The 23,809-nt window shown below is 42.0% G+C and overlaps 2 protein-coding genes across 2 annotated transcripts in view; both read right to left on the minus strand.

The window, feature by feature from the left end:
* The window catches only part of LOC132565049 (high affinity cGMP-specific 3',5'-cyclic phosphodiesterase 9A-like), a 55,295-nt gene extending 38,787 nt beyond the window's left edge, over window positions 1–16,508 (minus strand). Inside the window, exon 1 of the mRNA XM_060229655.1 lies at window positions 16,440–16,508. Within this exon, the coding sequence (XP_060085638.1) occupies window positions 16,440–16,508 (69 nt within the window). The remainder of the gene's footprint in view (window positions 1–16,439) is intronic.
* Window positions 16,509–19,384: 2,876 nt separating this feature from the next.
* LOC132565050 (mucin-4-like) lies at window positions 19,385–22,239 on the minus strand. The gene is made up of 2 exons (XM_060229656.1): window positions 22,182–22,239; window positions 19,385–21,345 (listed from the first exon to the last, which is right to left on the minus strand). Exons 1-2 carry the CDS (start codon window positions 22,237–22,239, stop codon window positions 19,385–19,387), a joined length of 2,019 nt encoding a protein of 672 aa, XP_060085639.1.
* Between the last annotated feature and the right edge of the window lie 1,570 nt (window positions 22,240–23,809).

The raw sequence follows: 23,809 nt of genomic DNA on the forward strand, positions 1-23,809 counted from the left end.
ATGCGAATATGGTCTTTATCTAAATATATTTCAAATAAAATACGTCGAAAAGGTACTACAAAGACCTTGTCAGTTCCTTTCGTGTCATTTTCTCTGTTTTTGTCTGTTAAATTCCTAGTACACTCTCTGATACTGTAGATTTCTATAATTGTCATTTATTTGAATACCTCAGATCATCGAGATACCTAAAAAAAATATTTTCGTGGGGGATTTATTTTCGATGAATTCGTGATTTCTCTAGATTGACAAATTCATGTCCGCGAGATAATATACGGATAAAGCTGACACGGATCATAATTCATGTACATGCGCATTTCATGAGCAATGTTTAACCAACGAAAATGTATATTTTAGGAAAACCACGAAAATAGATATTTTAACAGCAACTAGTGCATAGAAAAATGGGGTCATGAGGGCATGAAATAATAGCTGTTCAATATTTGATAGATCTATTCATATCTTAATTTCCTGTTTTAGATGCTCTGTTCGCGAACTCTTCTGGCCTTAGCAACAGTGATTAGGATTATTCCCATGGGTATCATTCACACGTTGATCGGATTGACGTGATAATAGGAATTGTTTATGACGTCATCAGTTACCGATCAAGGTGATTATCCATCAATATAGGATGGAATACAATCGCCATTATTCGCCATTATCAGGTATACAAATCTCCAGGAAGATCTCGGGATTAAATTATTTCTTAATCAAATACCAAGCAGCGTTGTGAAGGTCAATAGAAAAGCTCGGCATTAGAATCGGCCCTGGTTTAGGTCTATACATCTATCCAGGCTATAGTAATTGATACACCTGTGGCTTTATTTCTTTATTCATTCATTTGATTTATTAATTCATTTCTACGTGAAGTCATTTCGAAAATACTACACAATGTTTCCTGAGCCCAACAAACACTCGTAAAAATGATAAAATCATTTAGGTATTTATAACGTTTCGGATGCAAATAATTTCAAAACAGTGACACCTGGCAAGTCTTTACTAGCTGACCAGTCAAACTCTAACACTCGTTTTGAGAGTTTGACTGACCAACACTTGGCAAGTCTCTAACTGTCCAGCCAAACTCTAACACTCGTTTGACTGACCAGCACTTGGCAAGCGTCTAACTGACCAGTCAAACTCTAACACTCGTTTTTCAGAGTTTAACTGACCAACACTTGACAAGCGTCTAACTGACCAGTCAAACTCTAACACTCGTTTTGAGAGTTTAACTGACCAACACTTGGCAAGCGTCCAGCTAACTAGCCAAACCCTAACACTCGTTTTGAGTTTTTGACTGACCTCGTCCATATCACATTTTAAGGTTAAATAAAAACACGTATACACCTCTACAGAGGTACATGGACTGAATACTACAAGCATGGATGTAAACGCCACAGAAGGGAAAACTTGTCACCAATATCGGCAAGATTTTTTTGTTTACGTTTAAATAGACTAGCCACATTGTGTCATGCATAATCATATACGATCTCCATGACAACATATCTTTTGATAAACAAACAATATTGTTTTCTATAAATAAAACATGTGTATCTGGTAAACATCATGAAAGGACAAGTCACGTGATTTTCAGATAAATTACGACTTGAGGAAAATGAAAAAAAAAAAGTTACTTCTTGACAACTAGTAAGAGATGATCAGTACATGTATACCCTATCTATTTATGTGAGACATTTTACATCTCTTTTTAACATTTTACGTCAACATATCCCCAGTAAGGTTTGTCAAGTTGGTCAGCCATAAAAACTGATACTGATATTTGTTGTAATCTAAACACAAAAAGGTATTTAAAACAATTTGTTTAACTTCTTCATGCGAGGGAATTTATTTCAACGTCGGATACGGAGATAATTACACACCAGCCATCAACTGTTTTGATGTCATTATGATTACCTAACAAAAACATCCTGTTGTTTAGGTAGACTTTCATTATTCAGACTTTGTTTACCTCACAAAATCGCCCTGGTGATGTGAAACTGTCAACATTTAATGTGTAAGGCGTTCGTTACAGGCGATTCTTGTTTATCACATATTACACAGAACAAACACCGAATGCAGCTGTCTTTTTGTCATCTGTTAACGACATCTTAGCACTCAAGGACAGATAGGAATTCGTGCTGGTTTTTCTCGGGAGCCTGATACCATGAACCTTTTTGGCTGTCGTGGTTTTATCTTAAAGAACGACAATTTTACTTTAATTGCTCCTGATGGGATGCGGCGGGCCTTCCGAATGTTGTTCAGTGAGACAACCCTGCAAATGCCCCCGTTTGTTCAGGAGAGAAAAACTATCTAATTTAAGAGATATCTTTGTTTTTTGTTTGTTTTTTTTTTTTTTTTTTTTTCATTTTGTTTCGTGTTCCGAATGTTGTTCAGTGAGACAACCCTGCAAATGCCCCCGTTTGTTCAGGAGAGAAAAAACTATCTAATTTAAGAGATATCTTTGTTTTTTGTTTGTTTTTTTTTTCATTTTGTTTCGTGTCTTTTGTTTTTTCATTCGAACAAGATGAGATCATCATGAAACAATTTGAAATATACACGTGTTCAAATGAAATGACTCGCTGACATTGATTTATATATAAACCAAGCACGTGATGTAAGGCTCAGTTATAGGATGACAGACAAGTTCAACACCATATTTGATTATGATTAAGGCCAGTTTTGCATATGCATCAATAAAGAGACAAAGTGACACTTCCTACCACGTGATCGTTCGTATTTCTGAGATACGGACCGATCTGTACTGTCATGGTTGTGACCTTGAGCAATAGACTTTACCCAATCTACTTTAGAGGGCATGCGACGGATCTCTCGTATATTGTTCAGTGAAATATCAACCAGCTACATCAAGGAGATCTAGGGGCGATACATCCAGTGAACAAAGTGAAAATGTGCCGTTTTATTGACGTAAACGACGATGTCATGGTATGAAACGACATGCTGTGACCGTGTTACTGCAACAGCGAAACATACTTGATAATGAATTCACTTTTTTATTACATTGATAAAGAGAAGTAATGCTGATCGCGATATAGGGAAAGAATTCCTGGTACTTATCAAATTAAAAACAAAAACATTTAATACGTTCACTCTCCTACTAGATACAATATATTTGCAACTGAAATTAACTTCCTTCCCGTCCAAAGCCGCCGAGACCCACCTTTCATACAACATTTGGGACAGAATACTGGCGTTCCTAAAGATCGCATGACCATCTTATACTCACTACTCCTACTGAGACCCACCATTTACACAAAACTTATTATCTTCCCCTAAGGATGCTTCTGACCATCTGATCAGGTGAGATAAATCCTTATGTTGGGTAATTACGCCCGTGACAGCTAATCTGAGTACCAGGTACATACACCACGTTTTACTCTGTGTATATTGTTTTTGATGGGGATAGATTTTTCACTGTCGCTGTTGACTCAATTAATCGCGTCGCCAATCTGTTTGATCTGGATGAACCTACCGTAAGCATGATCGAATGCATCAAAGCTCTCCGTTGATTACTGAGCGAGCAATCAAGATGAAGTATTCGGATTAGAAGCGACAAAGAATCAATATCTTCTCTAGTTTGCATTTTCATTTACGGAGGTTAAGTAATGGTTTATATATATAGAATTAGTTCTCGGTTCATTATTGTTGATTAGCTCTTGTTTGGAAGACGGTTGGAATGTTGGATCTTTTAGTTAATTTTATCCCTGATATCTATAAAGCACAAAGACCTTCAACAAGAGCTCACGTGACTCCATACACTGTCACGGACCTCACGTGACCCCATACACTGTCACGCCCTTCACGTGACCTCATACACCGTCACGACCCTCATGTGACCCCAAACACTGCCACGACCCTCTATGACCCGATACACTGTCACGACCCTCACGCGAGCCCATACACTGTCACGACCCTCACGCGAGCCCATACACTGTCACGACCCTCACGCGAGCCCATACACTGTCACGACCCTCACGTGATCTCATACACTGTCACGACCCACATGTGACCCCATACACTGCCACGACCCTCACGTGAGCCCATACACTGTCACGACCCTCACGCGAGCCCATACACTGTCACGACCCTCACGTGAGCCCATACACTGTCACGACCCACATGTGACCCCATACACTGTCACGACCCTCACGCGAGCCCATACACTGTCACGACCCACATGTGACCCCATACACGGTCACGACACTGCCACGACCCTCACGTGAGCCCATACACTGTCACGACCCTCACGCCCATACACTGTCACGAGCCCACACACTGTCACGACCCTCACTGTCACGACCCTCCATGACCCGATACACTGTCACGACCCACAGTGACCCCATACACTGTCACGACCCTCACGTCACGACCCTCCAGGCCCATACACTGTCACGACCCACATGTGACCCCATACACTGTCACGACCCTCACGCGAGCCCATACACTGTCACGACCCACATGTGACCCCATACACTGTCACGACCCTCACGCGAGCCCATACACTGTCACGACCCTCACGTGATCTCATACACCGTCACGACCCTCACGTGATCTCATACACCGTCACGACCCTCCATGACCCGATACACTGTCACGACCCTCACGCGAGCCCATACACTGTCACGACCCTCACGTGATCTCATACACCGTCACGACCCTCACGTGATCTCATACACCGTCACGACCCTCCATGACCCGATACACTGTCACGACCCTCCATGACCCGATACACTGTCACGACCCACATGTGACCCCATACACCGTCACGACCCTCACGTGATCTCATACACCGTCACGACCCTCCATGACCCGATACACTGTCACGACCCTCCATGACCCGATACACTGTCACGACCCTCACGTGAGCCCATACACTGTCACGACCCTCACGTGAGCCCATACACTGTCACGACCCTCACGCGAGCCCATACACTGTCACGACCCTCACGTGAGCCCATACACTGTCACGACCCACATGTGACCCCATACACTGCCACGACCCTCATGCGAGCCCAAACACTGTCACGACCCTCACGTGATCTCATACACCGTCACGACCCTCCATGACCCGATACACTGTCACGACCCTCCATGACCCCATACACTGTCACGACCCACATGTGACCCCATACACCGTCACGACCCTCACGTGATCTCATACACCGTCACGACCCTCCATGACCCGATACACTGTCACGACCCTCCATGACCCGATACACTGTCACGACCCTCACGCGAGCCCACACACTGTCACGACCCTCACGTGACCCCATACACTGTCACGACCCTCACGTGAGCCCATACACTGTCACGACCCTCACGTGAGCCCATACACTGTCACGACCCTCACGCGAGCCCATACACTGTCACTACCCTCACGTGAGCCCATACACTGTCACGACCCACATGTGACCCCATACACTGTCACGACCCGCACATATATATATATTTTAGTATAATTTTTATCGCAATTTTCTTAGCCCTGTAACTATTTTTCTGTTTCCCTTTGTTTGGCATTGGTATCTAATCAAGAAGTGACACGGCTCTCCATCAGATTACAATGAGAAACGTGTCTTGTGTTTCCTAGGAAATATTTACAGTTTTGTGTCGTTTGATTGATGTGACTTCCAGAAAAGAATAGCCATGGACATTCTTAATAGATAAATCGCTTCTGTCAGTAAGTATTAAGGCGACATCAGGTTAAAATGATTAATGATATTTTTTTTCTTGCTGATTTTTTTTATCATTGCATTTACATATCCAGTGTTTCACCTTATGAACAATGACAAACGATTTTCGCTGAAATATCCACATTCAAAGGTTAATCAATAATTACAAAAAAGAAAATCCTTTTCTGTTGATCGACAGTCTGGATATGTTAATTTTTGAGTCATGTATGATAACGCATGCGCACAAAACACCATCGCCTGTAAACAAAAATGGCTTCCCGCCTGAATCGGTTTGCCATTAAATGTTTCTATTTCATAATTGACTTAGAATTATAGAATAACTTTTACAACACCAAAAACAAAATCCGGTGCTATGAATGGGATTTACTGACTGCGTCTCTTCTGTCGCTGTCTACCCACCATCACGTGTTCATTTTTACATAATGAACTGCCTCGATTTGAAAACTATCGCGTGACGTTATCAGCGGTAAATTCGGGGAGGGGAGGGGGTTCGAGTTGGACATTTAAAATCGACCGTGAATATCAGGAGAGCATAGAAACGTACCTGGATGTGTTCAAAACACGTACAATCAAAATTAATATTTTATGGTGATGTCCCTTTAACAATACGCAAGGACATTTTTTCTTGCGACAGATTCCATGTGTGCACTGTCAGATCGATTTTTAGCAGACGATGTTGACAACTTGGCATCCTCGTATATTATGATGCTAATAAGTTTACTGATAAATCACATGATTATCAACTAATTTGTTCTGCCATATTTGATATATTTTCATGACTGAATTGATACATAAAACGCTGTCAGTATATTTATAAATAAAATGACGGGCGGCCATTTTAGATTACCTGGGTGACATCTAGGTGTAACTGCTGAAAATGTACATCTTTGTATCCCAAGAATAGCATGACATATTTTTAATTAATTAATTTAATTTTGAAAAGCCGATGCTATTTTGAACGTTAATTTGAAAATGGACCCCAAACTATAATGACGTGTTTTCTTTGATGGTGTAGATATCACTTTCAGCTTTTAAAGCGGATCCCAAGTTATGATGTAATTATTCCCTAATTAAAATGGACAGAAGTTCCTTATTCAACATTGAAAAAAATAATTTAAGCAATTTTTTTATTCAGTTTTGCAACAATTGTACACTTATATAGGTTACATACGGGAAAACAAACATAGAGCTATTGTATCACGTGATATACAGGATTCATATCACGTTTAAGTATATATACATGAGCTGTATTGAATAAAAAAAACACTTGTGTCTTTCTTTACATTCGACAATATACAGCTTATGTTTAAAGACACTGACCGTGTACTCTATATACATGTTACATTATACATACACTACATGTAAAACCGCACTGGCACGTGCGACGTAGGATGTAAATATAATGTATTGGGCGTGAACATTTAAAGTAACATGGTACATTAAATGATCAAAAATATAAATAAACAACACTGAAAAACTGGCACAAATCTGTTTAATAGCAATTAACGCGATGAAACGGTTAGTTAATATCAGTACGGTTGAAATTGGTCAGAATCGTCTCGCGCTAACATGACCTTGGTTGGCCCTGGAGCACAGTAACGTCCCAAGTGATCTAGTTGGGAGAATATCGGCGAAACAAAATTTTTTTTGCGGTGATATAAGTAATATTTAATATATATTTATAGGATATCGGTTTGTTTTAAAGACGACAGATGAGAGTCACTTGTCACTTGACTGATGTTGTTGGAAGTTGGTACGGAATTGCAGACAATTTTATCATAACGTGTAATTGGTTTTGTGTAGTCATGGCTATTAATCAGAGCAAGTTACAGTTCTAATCGTCAGTAGTTATACAATACAGAGTGGATAATCATGTCAGACTTTCGTCACAGACAAAATATTGACCGCCATTTGGAACAAATAATTTTCGAACTTCACCGTTCACAATAATATCAAACCTTTCTTGGTCGAAAAAACACATAATTTTACAGCTCTACCAAATGACACAACGCGGTCATGTGACGTCATTAATTAAATGAAGTTGATTTATTTGAAAATTAATTTCAAATCTTCTATAACTAGTTAATGTTTTGGAATAAAAATATTGTTTATTTTGTTTTAATTCATTCATCAATAATGACTAAATACTATTCGGTGAAAAATTAGTTTTAACTAAGATTTGCACAAGTTCTTAACTATTGTACATTTTGTACGTGTAATCGAGACATTCACGGAACGATGGTTAAAAAAAGCATAAAGATAAAAGCATAGTATAATTCTAATTCTATTTTTAAAATTTGAATTTCGAATTTTTTCAATTAGCATTGCGTGAAAAATCAAAACTGGAAATCAATATCATAAATACCGCAGGCACGCAGGAAAAAGTGAGAGAAAATAAAACAACAACAACAAAAACAAACAAAAACAAAAGAATAACGAAAGCGATTGCTAATGTTAACCCGCATTCATCATATTCATAAAAAAATTATCAGTGGTATCCAATTGAATGGATGTATATCATGAATGTTGTCCAAGAAAATAAAACGTCATATCTATTTTTATTATTATTATTATTATTATTCATTTATATTTTAAATTTTATTTGATTTTTTTTTCATTTATTTTTTTTTTATTTATTTTTTCTAACTAGGAGAGAGATTTCAATCCGTTTTTCAATTCCCTAGTCGGTTGAATAAATCAATTCATTGTGATGATAAATCAGCATTTAAATAAACAACTGTTATTACAGAGCAGGAAACAATGTATTAGATTCCGTAGGAAAATTGCCAGAGTCTTAAACGGAACCGGGATCTATTTTCAATGACGAGAGATGAACCAGGAAGGCTTGGATGATGTAATGTTATTGATATTTACAGTATCCCAACAGTTCAAAAGTAAACAACATTGTGGTAATGAGGTAGAAAACAAAAATCATTATACAATCTCATAACAAATATAGAGATGATATTACTTGTTTCTCATTGGATAACAATTATGTTTGATCTCGAGAGAGAAGGGAGGGAGGGGTGGGTCCTTTGGTAATATAACAGCACAGGAAGGGAGGGGTGGGGCCTTTGGTAATATAACAGCACAGGGGGAGGGGTGGGCCCTTTGGTAATATAACAGCACAGGAAGGGAGGGGTGGGCCCTTAGGGAGGGGTGGGCCCTTTGGTAATATAACAGCACAGGAAGGGAGGGGTGGGCCCTTTGGTAATATAACAGCACAGGAAGGGAGGGGTGGGCCCTTTGGTAATATAACAGCACGGGGAGGGGTGGGCCCTTTGGTAATATAACAGCACAGGGGGAGGGGTGGGCCCTTTGGTAATATAACAGCACAGGAAGGGAGGGGTGGGCCCTTTGGTAATATAACAGCACAGGAAGGGAGGGGTGGGCCCTTAGGGAGGGGTGGGCCCTTTGGTAATATAACAGCACAGGGGGAGGGGTGGGCCCTTTGGTAATATAACAGCACAGGAAGGGAGGGGTGGGCCCTTTGGTAATATAACAGCACAGGAAGGGAGGGGTGGGCCCTTTGGTAATATAACAGCACAGGAAGGGAGGGGTGGGCCCTTAGGGAGGGGTGGGCCCTTTGGTAATATAACAGCACAGGGAGGGGTGGGCCCTTTGGTAATATAACAGCACAGGAAGCAGGGAGGGGTGGGGGGAGGGGTGGGGGGAGGGGTGGGCCCTTTGGTAATATAACAGCACAGGAGGGAGGGAGGGGTGGGCCCTTAGGGAGGGGTGGGCCCTTTGGTAATATAACAGCACAGGGGGAGGGGTGGGCCCTTTGGTAATATAACAGCACAGGAAGGGAGGGGTGGGCCCTTTGGTAATATAACAGCACAGGAAGGGGGGGGGAGGGGTGGGCCCTTTGGTAATATAACAGCACAGGAAGGGAGGGGTGGGCCCTTAGGGAGGGGTGGGCCCTTTGGTAATATAACAGCACAGGGGGAGGGGTGGGCCCTTTGGTAATATAACAGCACGGGGAGGGGTGGGCCCTGGGAGGGGTGGGCCCTTTGGTAATATAACAGCACAGGGAGGGGTGGGCCCTTTGGTAATATAACAGCACAGGAAGGGAGGGGTGGGCCCTTTGGTAATATAACAGCACAGGAAGGAGGGGTGGGCCCTTTGGTAATATAACAGCACAGGAAGGGAGGGTTGGGCCCTTTGGTAATATAACAGCACAGGAAGGGAGGGGTGGGCCCTTTGGTAATATAACAGCACAGGAAGGGAGGGGTGGGCCCTTAGGGAGGGGTGGGCCCTTTGGTAATATAACAGCACAGGGGGAGGGGTGGGTCCTTTGGTAATATAACAGCACAGGGGGAGGGGTGGGCCCTTTGGTAATATAACAGCACAGGAAGGGAGGGGTGGGGGATATAACAGGGTGGGCCCTTTGGTAATATAACAGCACAGGAAGGGAGGGGTGGGCCCTTTGGTAATATAACAGCACAGGAAGGGAGGGGTGGGCCCTTTGGTAATATAACAGCACAGGAAGGGAGGGGTGGGCCCTTTGGTAATATAACAGCACAGGAATGGAGGGGTGGGCCCTTTGGTAATATAACAGCACAGGAAGGGAGGGGTGGGCCCTTAGGGAGGGGTGGGCCCTTTGGTAATATAACAGCACAGGGGGAGGGGTGGGCCCTTTGGTAATATAACAGCACAGGAAGGGAGGGGTGGGCCCTTTGGTAATATAACAGCACAGGAAGGGAGGGGTGGGCCCTTTGGTAATATAACAGCACAGGAAGGGAGGGGTGGGCCCTTAGGGAGGGGTGGGCCCTTTGGTAATATAACAGCACAGGGGGAGGGGTGGGCCCTTTGGTAATATAACAGCACAGGAAGGGAGGGGTGGGCCCTTTGGTAATATAACAGCACAGGAAGGGAGGGGTGGGCCCTTTGGTAATATAACAGCACAGGAAGGGAGGGGTGGGCCCTTTGGTAATATAACAGCACAGGGGGAGGGGTGGGCCCTTTGGTAATATAACAGCACAGGAAGGGAGGGGTGGGCCCTTTGGTAATATAACAGCACAGGAAGGGAGGGGTGGGGAGGGGTGGGCCCTTTGGTAATATAACAGCACAGGGGGAGGGGTGGGTCGTCCTTTGGTAATATACACAGGGGGAGGGGTGGGCCCTTTGGAGAAGATATGTCGTCACTTACTGGGGGAGAGACTTCCATGTCGTCAATACTGACGGGAGAGACTTCCATGTCGCACAGGAAGGGAGGGGAGAGACTTCCATGTCGTCACTTACGGGAGAGACTTCCATGTCGTCACTTACTGACGGGAGAGACTTCCATGTCGTCACTTACTGACGGGAGAGACTTCCATGTCGTCACTTACTGACGGGAGAGACTTCCATGTCGTCACTTACTGACGGGAGAGACTTCCATGTCGTCACTTACTGACGGGAGAGACTTCCATGTCGTCACTTACTGACGGGAGAGACTTCCATGTCGTCACTTACTGACGGGAGAGACTTCCATGTCGTCACTTACTGACGGGAGAGACTTCCATGTCGTCACTTACTGACGGGGGAGACTTCTTCCATGTCGTCACTTACTGACGGGAGAGACTTCCATGTCGTCACTTACTGACGGGAGAGACTTCCATGTCGTCACTTACTGACGGGAGAGAGAGACTTACTGACGGAGAGACTTCCATGTCGTCACTTACTGACGGGAGACTTACTTACTGACGGGAGAGACTTCCATGTCGTCACTTACTCACGGGAGAGACTTCCATGTCGTCACTTACTGACGGGAGAGACTTCCATGTCGTCACTTCCATGTCGTCACTTACTGACGGGAGAGACTTCCATGTCGTCACTTACTGACGGGAGAGACTTCCATGTCGTCACTTACTGACGGGAGAGACTTCCATGTCGTCACTTACTGACGGGAGAGACTTCAATGTCGTCACTTACTGACGGGAGAGACTTCCATGTCGTCACTTACTGACGGGAGAGACTTCCATGTCGTCACTTACTGACGGGAGAGACTTCCATGTCGTCACTTACTGACGGGAGAGACTTCCATGTCGTCACTTACTGACGGGAGAGACTTCCATGTCGTCACTTACTGACGGGAGAGACTTCCATGTCGTCACTTACTGACGGGGGAGACTTCCATGTCGTCATTTACTGACGGGGGAGACTTCCATGTCGTCACTTACTGACGGGAGAGACTTCCATGTCGACGACGGGAGAGACTTCCATGTCGTCGGGAGAGACTTACTCGTCACTTACTGGGAGAGACTTCCATGTCGTCACTTACTGACGGGAGAGACTTCCATGTCGTCACTTACTGACGGGAGAGACTTCCATGTCGTCACTTACTGACGGGAGAGACTTCCATGTCGTCACTTACTGACGGGAGAGACTTACATGTCGTCACTTACTGACGGGAGAGACTTCCATGTCGTCACTTACTGACGGGGGAGACTTCCATGTCGTCACTTACTGACGGGAGAGACTTCCATGTCGTCACTTACTGACGGGAGAGACTTCCATGTCGTCACTTACTGACGGGAGAGACTTCCATGTCGTCACTTACTGACGAGAGAGACTTCCATGTCGTCACTTACTGACGGGAGAGACTTCCTTGTCGTCACTTACTGACGGGAGAGATTTCCATGTCGTCACTTACTGACGGGAGAGACTTCCATGTCGTCACTTACTGACGCTTCCATGTCGTCACTTACTGACGGGAGAGACTTCCATGTCGTCACTTACTGACGGGTGAGACTTCCATGTCGTCACTTACTGACGGGAGAGACTTCCATGTCGTCACTTACTGACGGGAGAGACTTCCATGTCGTCACTTACTGACGGGAGAGACTTCCATGTCGTCACTTACTGACGGGGGAGACTTCCATGTCGTCACTTACTGACGGGAGAGACTTCCATGTCGTCACTTACTGACGGGAGAGACTTCCATGTCGTCACTTACTGACGGGAGAGACTTCCATGTCGTCACTTACTCTCGGGAGAGACTTCCATGTCGTCACTTACTGACGGGAGAGACTTCCATGTCGTCACTTACTGACGGGGGAGACTTCCATGTCGTCACTTACTGACGGGAGAGACTTCCATGTCGTCACTTACTGACGGGAGAGACTTCCATGTCGTCACTTACTGACGGGAGAGACGGGACAGACTTTCATGTCGTCACTTACTGACGGGAGAGACTTCCATGTCGTCACTTACTGACGGGAGAGACTTCCATGTCGTCACTTACTGACGGGAGAGATTTCCATGTCGTCACTTACTGACGGGAGAGACTTCCATGTCGTCACTTACTGACGGGAGAGACTTCCATGTCGTCACTTACTGACGGGAGAGACTTCCATGTCGTCACTTACTGACGGGAGAGACTTCCATGTCGTCACTTACTGACGGGAGAGACTTCCATGTCGTCACTTACTGACGGGAGAGACTTCCATGTCGTCACTTACTGACGGGAGAGACTTCCATGTCGTCACTTACTGACGGGAGAGACATGTTCACTTACTGTCGGGAGAGACTTCATGTCGTCACTTACTGACGGGAGAGACTTCCATGTCGTCACTTACTGACGGGAGAGACTTCCATGTCGTCACTTACTGACGGGAGAGACTTCCATGTCGTCACTTACTGACGGGAGAGACTTCCATGGACTTAGACTTCCATGTCGTCACTTACTGACGGGAGAGACTTCCATGTCGTCACTTACTGACGGGAGAGACTTCCATGTCGTCACTTACTGACGGGAGAGACTTCCATGTCGTCACTTACTGACGGGAGAGACTTCCATGTCGTGACGGGAGAGACATGTGTCACGGGAGAGACTTCCATGTCGTCACTTACTCTCGGGAGAGACTTCCATGTCGTCACTTACTGACGGGAGAGACTTCCATGTCGTCACTTACTGACGGGAGAGACTTTCATGTCGTCACTTACTGACGGGAGAGACTTCCATGTCGTCACTTACTGACGGGAGAGACTTCCATGTCGTCACTTACTGAAGGGAGAGACTTCAATGTCGTCACTTACTGACGGGAGAGACTTCCATGTCGTCACTTACTGACGGGAGAGACTTCCATGTCGTCACTTACTGACGGGAGAGACTTCCATGTCACGTCGGGAGAGACTTACTGACGGGAGACTTCCATGACGTCACTTACTGACGGGAGAGATTTCCATGTCGTCACTTACTGACGGGAGAGACTTCCATGTCGTCACTTACTGACGGGAGAGACTTCCATGTCGTCACTACTACTGACGGGAGAGACTTCCATGTCGTCACTTACTGACGGGAGAGACTTCCATGTCGTCACTTACTGACGGGAGAGACTTCCATGTCGTCACTTACTGACGGGAGAGACTTCCTTGTCGTCACGTACTGACGGGAGAGATTTCTATGTCGTCACTTACTGACGGGAGAGACTTCCATGTCGTCACTTACTGACGGGAGAGACTTCCATGTCGTCACTTACTGACGGGAGAGACTTCTATGTCGTCACTTACTCTCGGGAGAGACTTCCATGTCGTCACTTACTGACGGGAGAGACTTCCATGTCGTCACTTACTGACGGGAGAGACTTCCATGTCGTCACTTACTGACGGGAGAGACTTCCATGTCGTCACTTACTGACGGGAGAGACTTCCATGTCGTCACTTACTGACGGGAGAGACTTCCATGTCGTCACTTACTGAAGGGAGAGACTTCCATGTCGTCACTTACTGAAGGGAGAGACTTCTATGTCGTCATTTAGTTTCTTCTTTATATCAATAATCAAGATAAATTTCTGATCACGTTATTTCACACAACTGATGATACGAGAAACTATAATGTTACGGCTGTTCTCGGATTTCAACTTGCTGACGTCATTGTCTTTTTAACCGAGACATTTTTAAAAAAACGTATTCCTAGTCTTTTTTTTTATTATGATTTTTTTTTTCAAATACAGATAATAATCTGTTACCAGATGGTGAATACAGGTGTCAGGAAGTCAGTTCGAGTGGGAGATATAGTGTGATATTCTATTCATTTTCCATCCGGATTCGTTTCCATACCAACCGTATAAACCTTGGTGACACTGTATGGTTTAAGTACAAAGGTTTACACATACAGACAAACAGACGGAAGGACAGAAGGCGGGCACGCGAAAAAAAGTGAAAAATATTTACCCTTTTAGCAAAGTGGATTTTAATGATAATACAAATGATAATGAAAATTTGAAATGGTTCTTGTCAATTCTGAACATTTCCTTTCCTTTGACCTGTTGACCAAAGTTTGATATTCAATATTGAAAATTAACACAAATCTATGGTTTATACCTCACGGTGAAAATCTCCCAATTGATCATAACTTATTTACACATAAGACATTAAAATCAATTCAAAATATTTAGTTTAATTTTATATCAAGTTTTAAAACGACCCGATTCTATATTACATGCTGAAAATCTACATCTTTGTATCCCAAGAATAGCATGACATTTTTTTCTCGGAATTAACTTAATTTTGAAAAGCCGATGCTATTTTGGACGTTAATTTGAAAATGAACCCCAAACTATAGTGACGTATTTTCTTCTGAAACGATGTAGTTTGATGGTGTAGATATCACTTTCAGCTTTTAAAGCGGATCCCAAGTTATGATGTCATTATTCCCTAATTAAAATGGACAGAAGTTCCTTATTCAACATTGAAAAAAATAATTTAAGCAATTTTTTATTCAGTTTTGCAACAATTTTACACTTATATAGATTACATACGGGAAAACAAACGTAGAGCTATTGTATCACATGTGATATACAGGAATCATATCACGTTTGAGTATAAATACATGAGCTGTATTGAATAAAAAACACACTAGCACCGCTTAATCACATTTAGCAATAGACACTTAGAAAACTTGACATGGAATCTATCATTATTATTTTTATTATAAATTCTTTTTCAACTGTCCGTCGGTTTCGAAATTGTTTCCTTGGTTTTGCTATTATGAAATATTATTGTATTACGTAAATGGTTGAATTTTTTTTTTCAACGTGTTTCGCCCTTTTTCCGAAAGTTAATAAAATTTATTTTCATCTGTAAAATATGACACATTTTAGTATAGATATATACGGTTTATCTCGTATGACCCAAATTTGATGCGGACCATTCCCTAAAACATTTAATTACACGAATATTCGACGCGTTAATATTAGAGTAAAAAAGTGCAATATTTGCTTGCGCTTTAATGAAGGTTTTTCAGCCAGTTTCGAGGTAAAAGGTCATGAATAAAACAAGGAACCTTTGATTGGAGATCATTTTCTATTGATCAGTTCTTACAGGTGGAAAACGGACCCTTTTGTAGAGTCGGTGCCAGTTTTCCACGGTCATATTCTAACCGACTCCATTTTCTAGTTACACAGTTATCGAACCAGTAAAACTCCAAGTAAAAAGGATCGTAGTTTCGTCATGAAGTCTCGATTTAGATTTAGAATATTTAAAATGGTCAACATGATATTAGAACATGTATTGTATAAAACATATGCACATTGTATATCTCAGAAAAAGTAGAAATTTAATGTCGTGGATTTAATTCATATAACAACATCCGCCTGATTAAAAAAAATATGTGACACTCTAAAATTAGACACCCGAGTTCGGGATAATCACATAGGATGATGTATGACAGAAACTTAACCAATCATATTTATTCTGCTATAGAGTTTTGTATTTATTCATTTCTAAGAGAAAATATATTTTATATCGTACCTTTTCGCTTTTTCCGGCAATCGACAAGTAGATAGTTTTTGACGTATCAATGGATGATCCGTTTCCCATGGTCACAAAATAACGGCACTGTTAAATGTACATGATACTTGTTACTTTGTCAATCCTGAAATACTTCCCTTTAATACTGTCTGTTGATGTTCGACTGGAAATTTCACCTGATGAATCACTTACTCCTCCACACGCCACGGAATATCACCCAATAATTTAAAATTATGACACTGGATTATAAAAATCTGCTATACAGAAAACGACTCATGAAATATGCAGTGAAGTGAATTTAGATTCCGTGATGAAGTCAGTGATCACTTAATGTTCAGAGCTTTATAGACAAAACACTACTGTATTAAATGATGAGAGGTGACTTCAGGCATTTTTCATCGAAGAGCTGTGTCGTGATCTTTCCTGCTTTCATCTTCCAGAATAACACTACCTGCGCACAACAGTTTAATAGATTTCAAAGTACAGCCAGGGTATTACATACGATCGTCCTTCTACTTCGATCGATTTATCGATCCGCAGATGGTTATGGCCATTCCACAGCTATTATCACATAGGTCGAGCTGCGATCGTGATTCTGACTTTACTTATGTACTGCACAGGTGAGAGTGATAAACGGTAGAACAGGAAAGGTCTGATGATTCGTCGCCATGGTGAACGCAAGATCTATACTAAAACTAACGCTTCTCGTTCCCTTGGTTACCCTATACACAAAGCCACGCTAATGAGCTTGACAGCGTACGGAAGGCGAATTGCTTGGTCACACATTGTTGTTGTCGATAGTGCTTGTGTAAGCTAGTCGATAGCATTCATAGTTTGAAATTTGACCTTTAACAGTTATAAAAGAATAAACGTCATAATTGAAAATGCGAAGTAACCATGGTTTCCAATATAACAAATGAAATTATTATCCCCTTTTATTTATTAATTAATCTATTTATTTATTTATTCTCACCTATTATTATGATTCTCACCTTGAATATCTACTTACGGTAAAAGACCAATTCAGATGAAGGGGTTCCACATTTACAGGTTAGAAACTCGGCACACGATGGACAATGTAAAACATTCGATCATTGGATGTGAACAAGGGAGATAATTCAACAAAATCTCATCTAAAGACATCCTGAAATATTTGACTCCTGGGTCATGGAGTAATTCCCATCAATGGCAAACCCTCTAAAACGGAAGTCTATTCCACGATAAATAAACTTGTCGAACAAAATGGAATAAATATGAAATTACCATCAAATCTAACAACCTGACACAATTATCGACAAACCAATCAAAAAACCGATGTTATATAATTACAATAAATCAGATGACGTCATAAGTACAAGAGGAAGATTTGAAAAAAAAAACTAAGCGCAAACAGTGATGTTATTATGAAAACTGTTTAAATAGACTCTGACTGAGTTACGTATTGTGAATTACGGGTGTGAAGTATGGTGTCATAGTACTGCAGCACAGATTGAAAATATACATTTGTTATTTTTGAAAACCTTATTGGGTGTTAGGAAATCAGTAAATAACGCCATGGTATATTTTGAACTTGGTCGATATCCTTTGTATATACAGCGTAGGATTGCTATTGTTAAGTACAGGTTAACAGTACTGAAGACTGATAACTGTATTTTGAGGGCCTGTTACGACGAACTTTCAAAACTTTATGACAAGAGACCAAATTGTGAAGATAATTGGGTCTATCATTTAATTCATGAGCTGTGTACTTTGGGTTTTAGAGACTTGAGCAACGTATTAAAGATACTTTTATTCAGGAGATGAGAAACGCATTCGAGACATCTTCATAATATATGTTGTAAAAACACATTTTTGATAGTTTTGATCTACAGTGGTATCTTACAAAACCGTTATTTTGAAAAAATAAATGTTTTCTTGCTAAATATAGATTGCAAGCACGTGTTCTCATTATAGAGACAGGCAGGTACAATGCGGTGCCACGTGATCAGAGATTGTGTACTCTATGTGACCTTGGAAATGTTGAAGATGAGTTTCACTTCATTCTTGTTTGTCCGGTATTTTCGAAATTAAGGATATCTTAAATCAAGTCATATTGTCGTATTCGTCCGTCTGTGTTTAAATTGGTAGAGCAGTTATCTTGCAAAAATTTAAAACAAATTAGAAACTTAAGTAAGTACTTGATTCAAGCAACAGTCCTTAGAAATCGTTTATTATGCATGAAAGCTGTATGTCTTGCTTAAACGTCTTGCTACTCAATAATGTGACTAAGGTATAAGTTGTATTACTGTGAAGTTAAGTAAGTAATATACTGTAATTGTTTGACCTTCTGCTGGAGGTAGTATGATTGAAGTCTTGTTATTTCCCGATAACTTAACCAGTTTAAATCATGCCTCAAAAAATTCTCTCAGTTGACTTAAGGTTCAATTTTTCCCAGACAGTAACTTTTGCATGAATTTTTGAGAATCGAATCTAATTCATATGTTCTCCGCCATTGTACAAGAAATCTGTATTTGTTTGGATCAATATGTATATTTTTGTATGCCCATATGCAGTGTGCATTTGGTAATAAAATTGAATTGAATTGTAATTTTGTTTGATAAGCAAATATGGCCACAGAAAGGCGCTTCGGGGGCCAACGGTGAGTACAGAAACCTAGATATCTCACGCATGTAGGACGCCAGATTGAATACCGCGCTTCGTTGATGAAATGTTTGCTTTTTCCATTCGTGGCAGACATATTTACAGACAGTTTTGGTTTAGAAGTTCATGGGCAGATTCTGAGAAAGAGAACAACACCCCACACCCGCCCAACGACGTTTTCTGGCACGCACTTAAAGTCAGTCTTAACAACAATATGACAAACATAACCATTTATCATCACTTTAGAATCAATTTTTATCCATGTTTCTGTAGCATAAATCCCAATATCTTCAGTATCGTTTTTTTTAGCGAACTTCGGTGTACATAATTATATACACCAACAGATTTGGTATGACACTGTTAGGGACTTTGTTAGGGAAATTGTTATAGACAGCGTCAGAGGCACGGTAGGGCACTGTAAGGGACACTGTAAGGGGCACTATAAGGGACGCTGTAAGGGACAGAGTAAGGGACATTGTAAGGAACACGATAAGGGAAGCTGGAAGGGACACTAGTAGGGACGCTGTTAGGGACACTGTAATGGACTCTGTGGACACTGTAAGGGGCACAGGTAGGAACACTGTCATGGACTCTGTGGACACTGTAAGGGGCACAGGTAGGGACACTGTAACGGACTCTATGGACACTGTAAGGGGCACAGGTAGGGACACTGTAACGGACTCTATGGACACTGTAAGGGGCACAGGTAGGGACACTGTAACGGACTCTATGGACACTGTAAGGGGCACAGGTAGGGACACTGTAACGGACTCTGTGGACACTGTAAGGGGCACAGGTAGGGACACTGTAACGGACTCTGTGGACACTGTAAGGGGCACAGGTAGGGACACTGTAACGGACTCTATGGACACTGTAAGGGGCACAGGTAGGGACACTGTAACGGACTCTATGGACACTGTAAGGGGCACAGGTAGGAACACTGAAATGGACTCTGTGGACACTGTAAGGGGCACAGGTAGGGACACTGTAACGGACTCTGTGGACACTGTAAGGGGCACAGGTAGGGACACTGTAACGGACTCTGTGGACACTGTAAGGGGCACAGGTAGGGACACTGTAACGGACTCTATGGACACTGTAAGGGGCACAGGTAGGGACACTGTAACGGACTCTATGGACACTGTAAGGGGCACAGGTAGGAACACTGAAATGGACTCTGTGGACACTGTAAGGGGCACAGGTAGGAACACTGAAATGGACTCTGTGGACACTGTAAGGGGCACAGGTAGGGACACTGTAACGGACTCTATGGACACTGTAAGGGGCACAGGTAGGAACACTGAAATGGACTCTGTGGACACTGTAAGGGGCACAGGTAGGAACACTGAAATGGACTCTGTGGACACTGTAAGGGGCACAGGTAGGGACACTGTAACGGACTCTGTGGACACTGTAAGGGACACAGGTAGGGACACTGTAACGAACTCTATGGACACTGTAAGGGGCACAGGTAGAAACACTGAAATGGACTCTGTGGACACTGTAAGGGGCACAGGTAGGAACACTGAAATGGACTCTGTGGACACTGTAAGGGGCACAGGTAGGGACACTGTAACGGACTCTATGGACACTGTAAGGGGCACAGGTAGGGACACTGTAACGGACTCTATGGACACTGTAAGGGGCACAGGTAGGAACACTGAAATGGACTCTGTGGACACTGTAAGGGGCACAGGTAGGAACACTGAAATGGACTCTGTGGACACTGTAAGGGGCACAGGTAGGGACACTGTAACGGACTCTGTGGACACTGTAAGGGACACAGGTAGGGACACTGTAACGGACTCTGTGGACACTGTAAGGGACACAGGTAGGGACACTGTAATGGACTCTGTGGACACTGTAAGGGGCACAGGTAGGGACACTGTAATGGACTCTGTGGACACTGTAAGGGGCACAGGTAGGGACACTGTAATGGACTCTGTGGACACTGTAAGGGGCACAGGTAGGGACACTGAAATGGACTCTGTGGACACTGTAAGGGGCACAGGTAGGAACACTGAAATGGACTCTGTGGACACTGTAAGGGGCACAGGTAGGGACACTGTAACGGACTCTATGGACACTGTAAGGGGCACAGGTAGGGACACTGTCATGGACTCTGTGGACACTGTAAGGGGCACAGGTAGGGACACTGTAACGGACTCTGTGGACACTGTAAGGGGCACAGGTAGGGACACTGTAACGGACTCTATGGACACTGTAAGGGGCACAGGTAGGAACACTGAAATGGACTCTGTGGACACTGTAAAGGGGCACAGGTAGGGACACTGTCATGGACTCTGTGGACACTGTAAGGGACACAGGTAGGGACACTGTAATGGACTCTGTGGACACTGTAAGGGGCTAAGGTAGGAACACTGTTAGGGGCACATTAGGTCTCTTGTGCTGAATTCCAGGTAATTTTTAAACAAATTGAATAACATGTACTCTAACACAAAAGTGTATTAACAACTTTCGTCACCTTGTCGTGTGTATTTCAAAGTTTCATTGCCAGGAAGTATATATATTTCAAGGTCACAGGTCATAGGTCTTTTGAAATTAAATTTATCGGCCTTTCAGCGGACGAGAGTTGAAATAGAAACCTCTCATGAACTCATCATCATATTTAGTTTGAAAAAAAATTGGCAGACGGACTATGTGAAAGCGGAGTCTTTGTTTCGTATAAGAATAGCAATGTCACTAAGTAGATTCGAGATTTTTTTATTCCTGAAGTGATATAAGATAACACGCTAACCATACACATACGACTTGTCCATCAAGGGGAATAACTCGTACAGGACTGAAGAGCAAAATTTACCATAACGCTTCTAGTTACATCACTCTGTACATCAATCTTATTGATAAAGTGCAGGAAACACAAGCATTCAATAAACATACCCATGTATCCCTGAGAGTCGTTTTCACATGTACGTGTACGGCGCACACACACGTGTAGGAAACAATAAAAGTGATGACATATGTTGTACAGATAAAAAGTTTCAATAAATCTTGAGAAGACGATCACAAAGTAGTTTGACGAGATCGTTCAACCTTTGTCATCGTAAATCGACATAGAGTTTAATTAATCACTGTAATTACCGTGTACAACTTCTGCTCCATGGTCTATCCCTATCTTTCTTGAAACTGGCGCCGCCATTGTCGGTATACACCTGCCACATATATCTTTGCTGTATTCGGCAGTGACGGAAAACAGTTGTATTTTAGCACGTGCGATAATTAGACAAGATTATTTTCTTAATTTATTTAGATATAACGTTTTGAAAATATAAACAATTGTTGAAATAAGCAACTTTAAAAGTTGTAATTAACAAATTTGTTTACGAAAATCACACCGTCACATACAAAACAGAATATAAGACGCCATTTTTCAGTTTATATGCCCAAATGTAAATACCAAAGTGTATAAAAACACAGAAGTTTTAAGATAATACGTTTGCATGAACTTTATATTGAACTGTATCCTACTTCCATGAAGCTTGATTTTCATGGTTAAGATAAAAATAGTCTGCTTTGAGTATTCTATCTGTCATTATGAGACCAACGACTTGATTTTCATGATTAAGATAAAAATAGTCTGCTTTGAGTATTCTATCTGTCATTATGAGACCAACGACTTGTTAAATATATATGACGTCATTGCAGAGACTGCTTCGGACTAAACCGTTTTAGTCTAACGTCGATGTAATTAAAAGTTGACGAGATGTCTGAAATTGATACAATGCAATGTCATATAAATAGGTTAGATACACAACATCATACACATCCAGACATTCCTGTTATATCCGCGGGTCCGTCATCATATACAACAGTGTTAACGAGTATCGATTTGTATCGAAATTCCTTTTAATGAAACTCTTACAACAAACACGGATCGAAATCAAAGATCTTTCAACTCGACGTTGTTCAAAGCCATGTATCATCAACTTAGTTCAAATGTAACATATCTCACAGACAGTCATAGACGTCAAGTCTAGATTATATTGTATCATGGTTTCTCAGTTGATATCAGTATAAATTTCCATTTCAGTGATATTGCGAGTCAAATATATACATCAAACAGTAAAACGTCAAAATGTCTATCTGTTGAATTATAAACCAGTATAGATTTCCCTACAGGATATTCGCTTGCTTCTAGATCATTTCTCTATGGAATACTGCTTCCGGTTTTCGGACCATCAAAAATAAGGTTACACATATTGAAAGAGGGGTGATTTACACACGTTGGAAGGGAGGTAATTATGTCAAGACTGGTTTTATTTCCATGCTGTAGTCTTTAAAACGCTACGCTTTTAATATAGGTAAGAAACTTTGAGAAAAAGTATCGGAGTAAAAAAGCGCGGGAATCAATCGTATTTTACTGACGTCATATCCGGCCGCAATGCTTCTTCTGTCCACATGGGTTCCCTTCATAGTCATTGGAATGCTAGTTTTGAAGGTACCTATGATTTCGCATATACAATTTGTTACTGAATATATGAGCCAAGACGCCATATATGGAGTCACAACTTGCTACATCTTTAATTTTTGTTCATATTTTTTTTCATTTTAAAGATGATTTTGTATTTTTGAACATCGATTTTTTAATTAACCATAGTGAAGAGTTTGTTTGTGAACACTTATAATACCATATTCTGTATATTGAACTGACGTAAGGCACATTGGACATAAAATCTAAATATTGTTTATATTGAGTACAGGATCAGCAT

The sequence above is a fragment of the Ylistrum balloti genome, unplaced genomic scaffold (genome assembly GCF_031769215.1).
Source record: "Ylistrum balloti isolate Yb309-2 unplaced genomic scaffold, AGI_CSIRO_Ybal_v1 Utg369688, whole genome shotgun sequence".
In the NCBI taxonomy this organism is placed as follows: domain Eukaryota; kingdom Metazoa; phylum Mollusca; class Bivalvia; order Pectinida; family Pectinidae; genus Ylistrum; species Ylistrum balloti.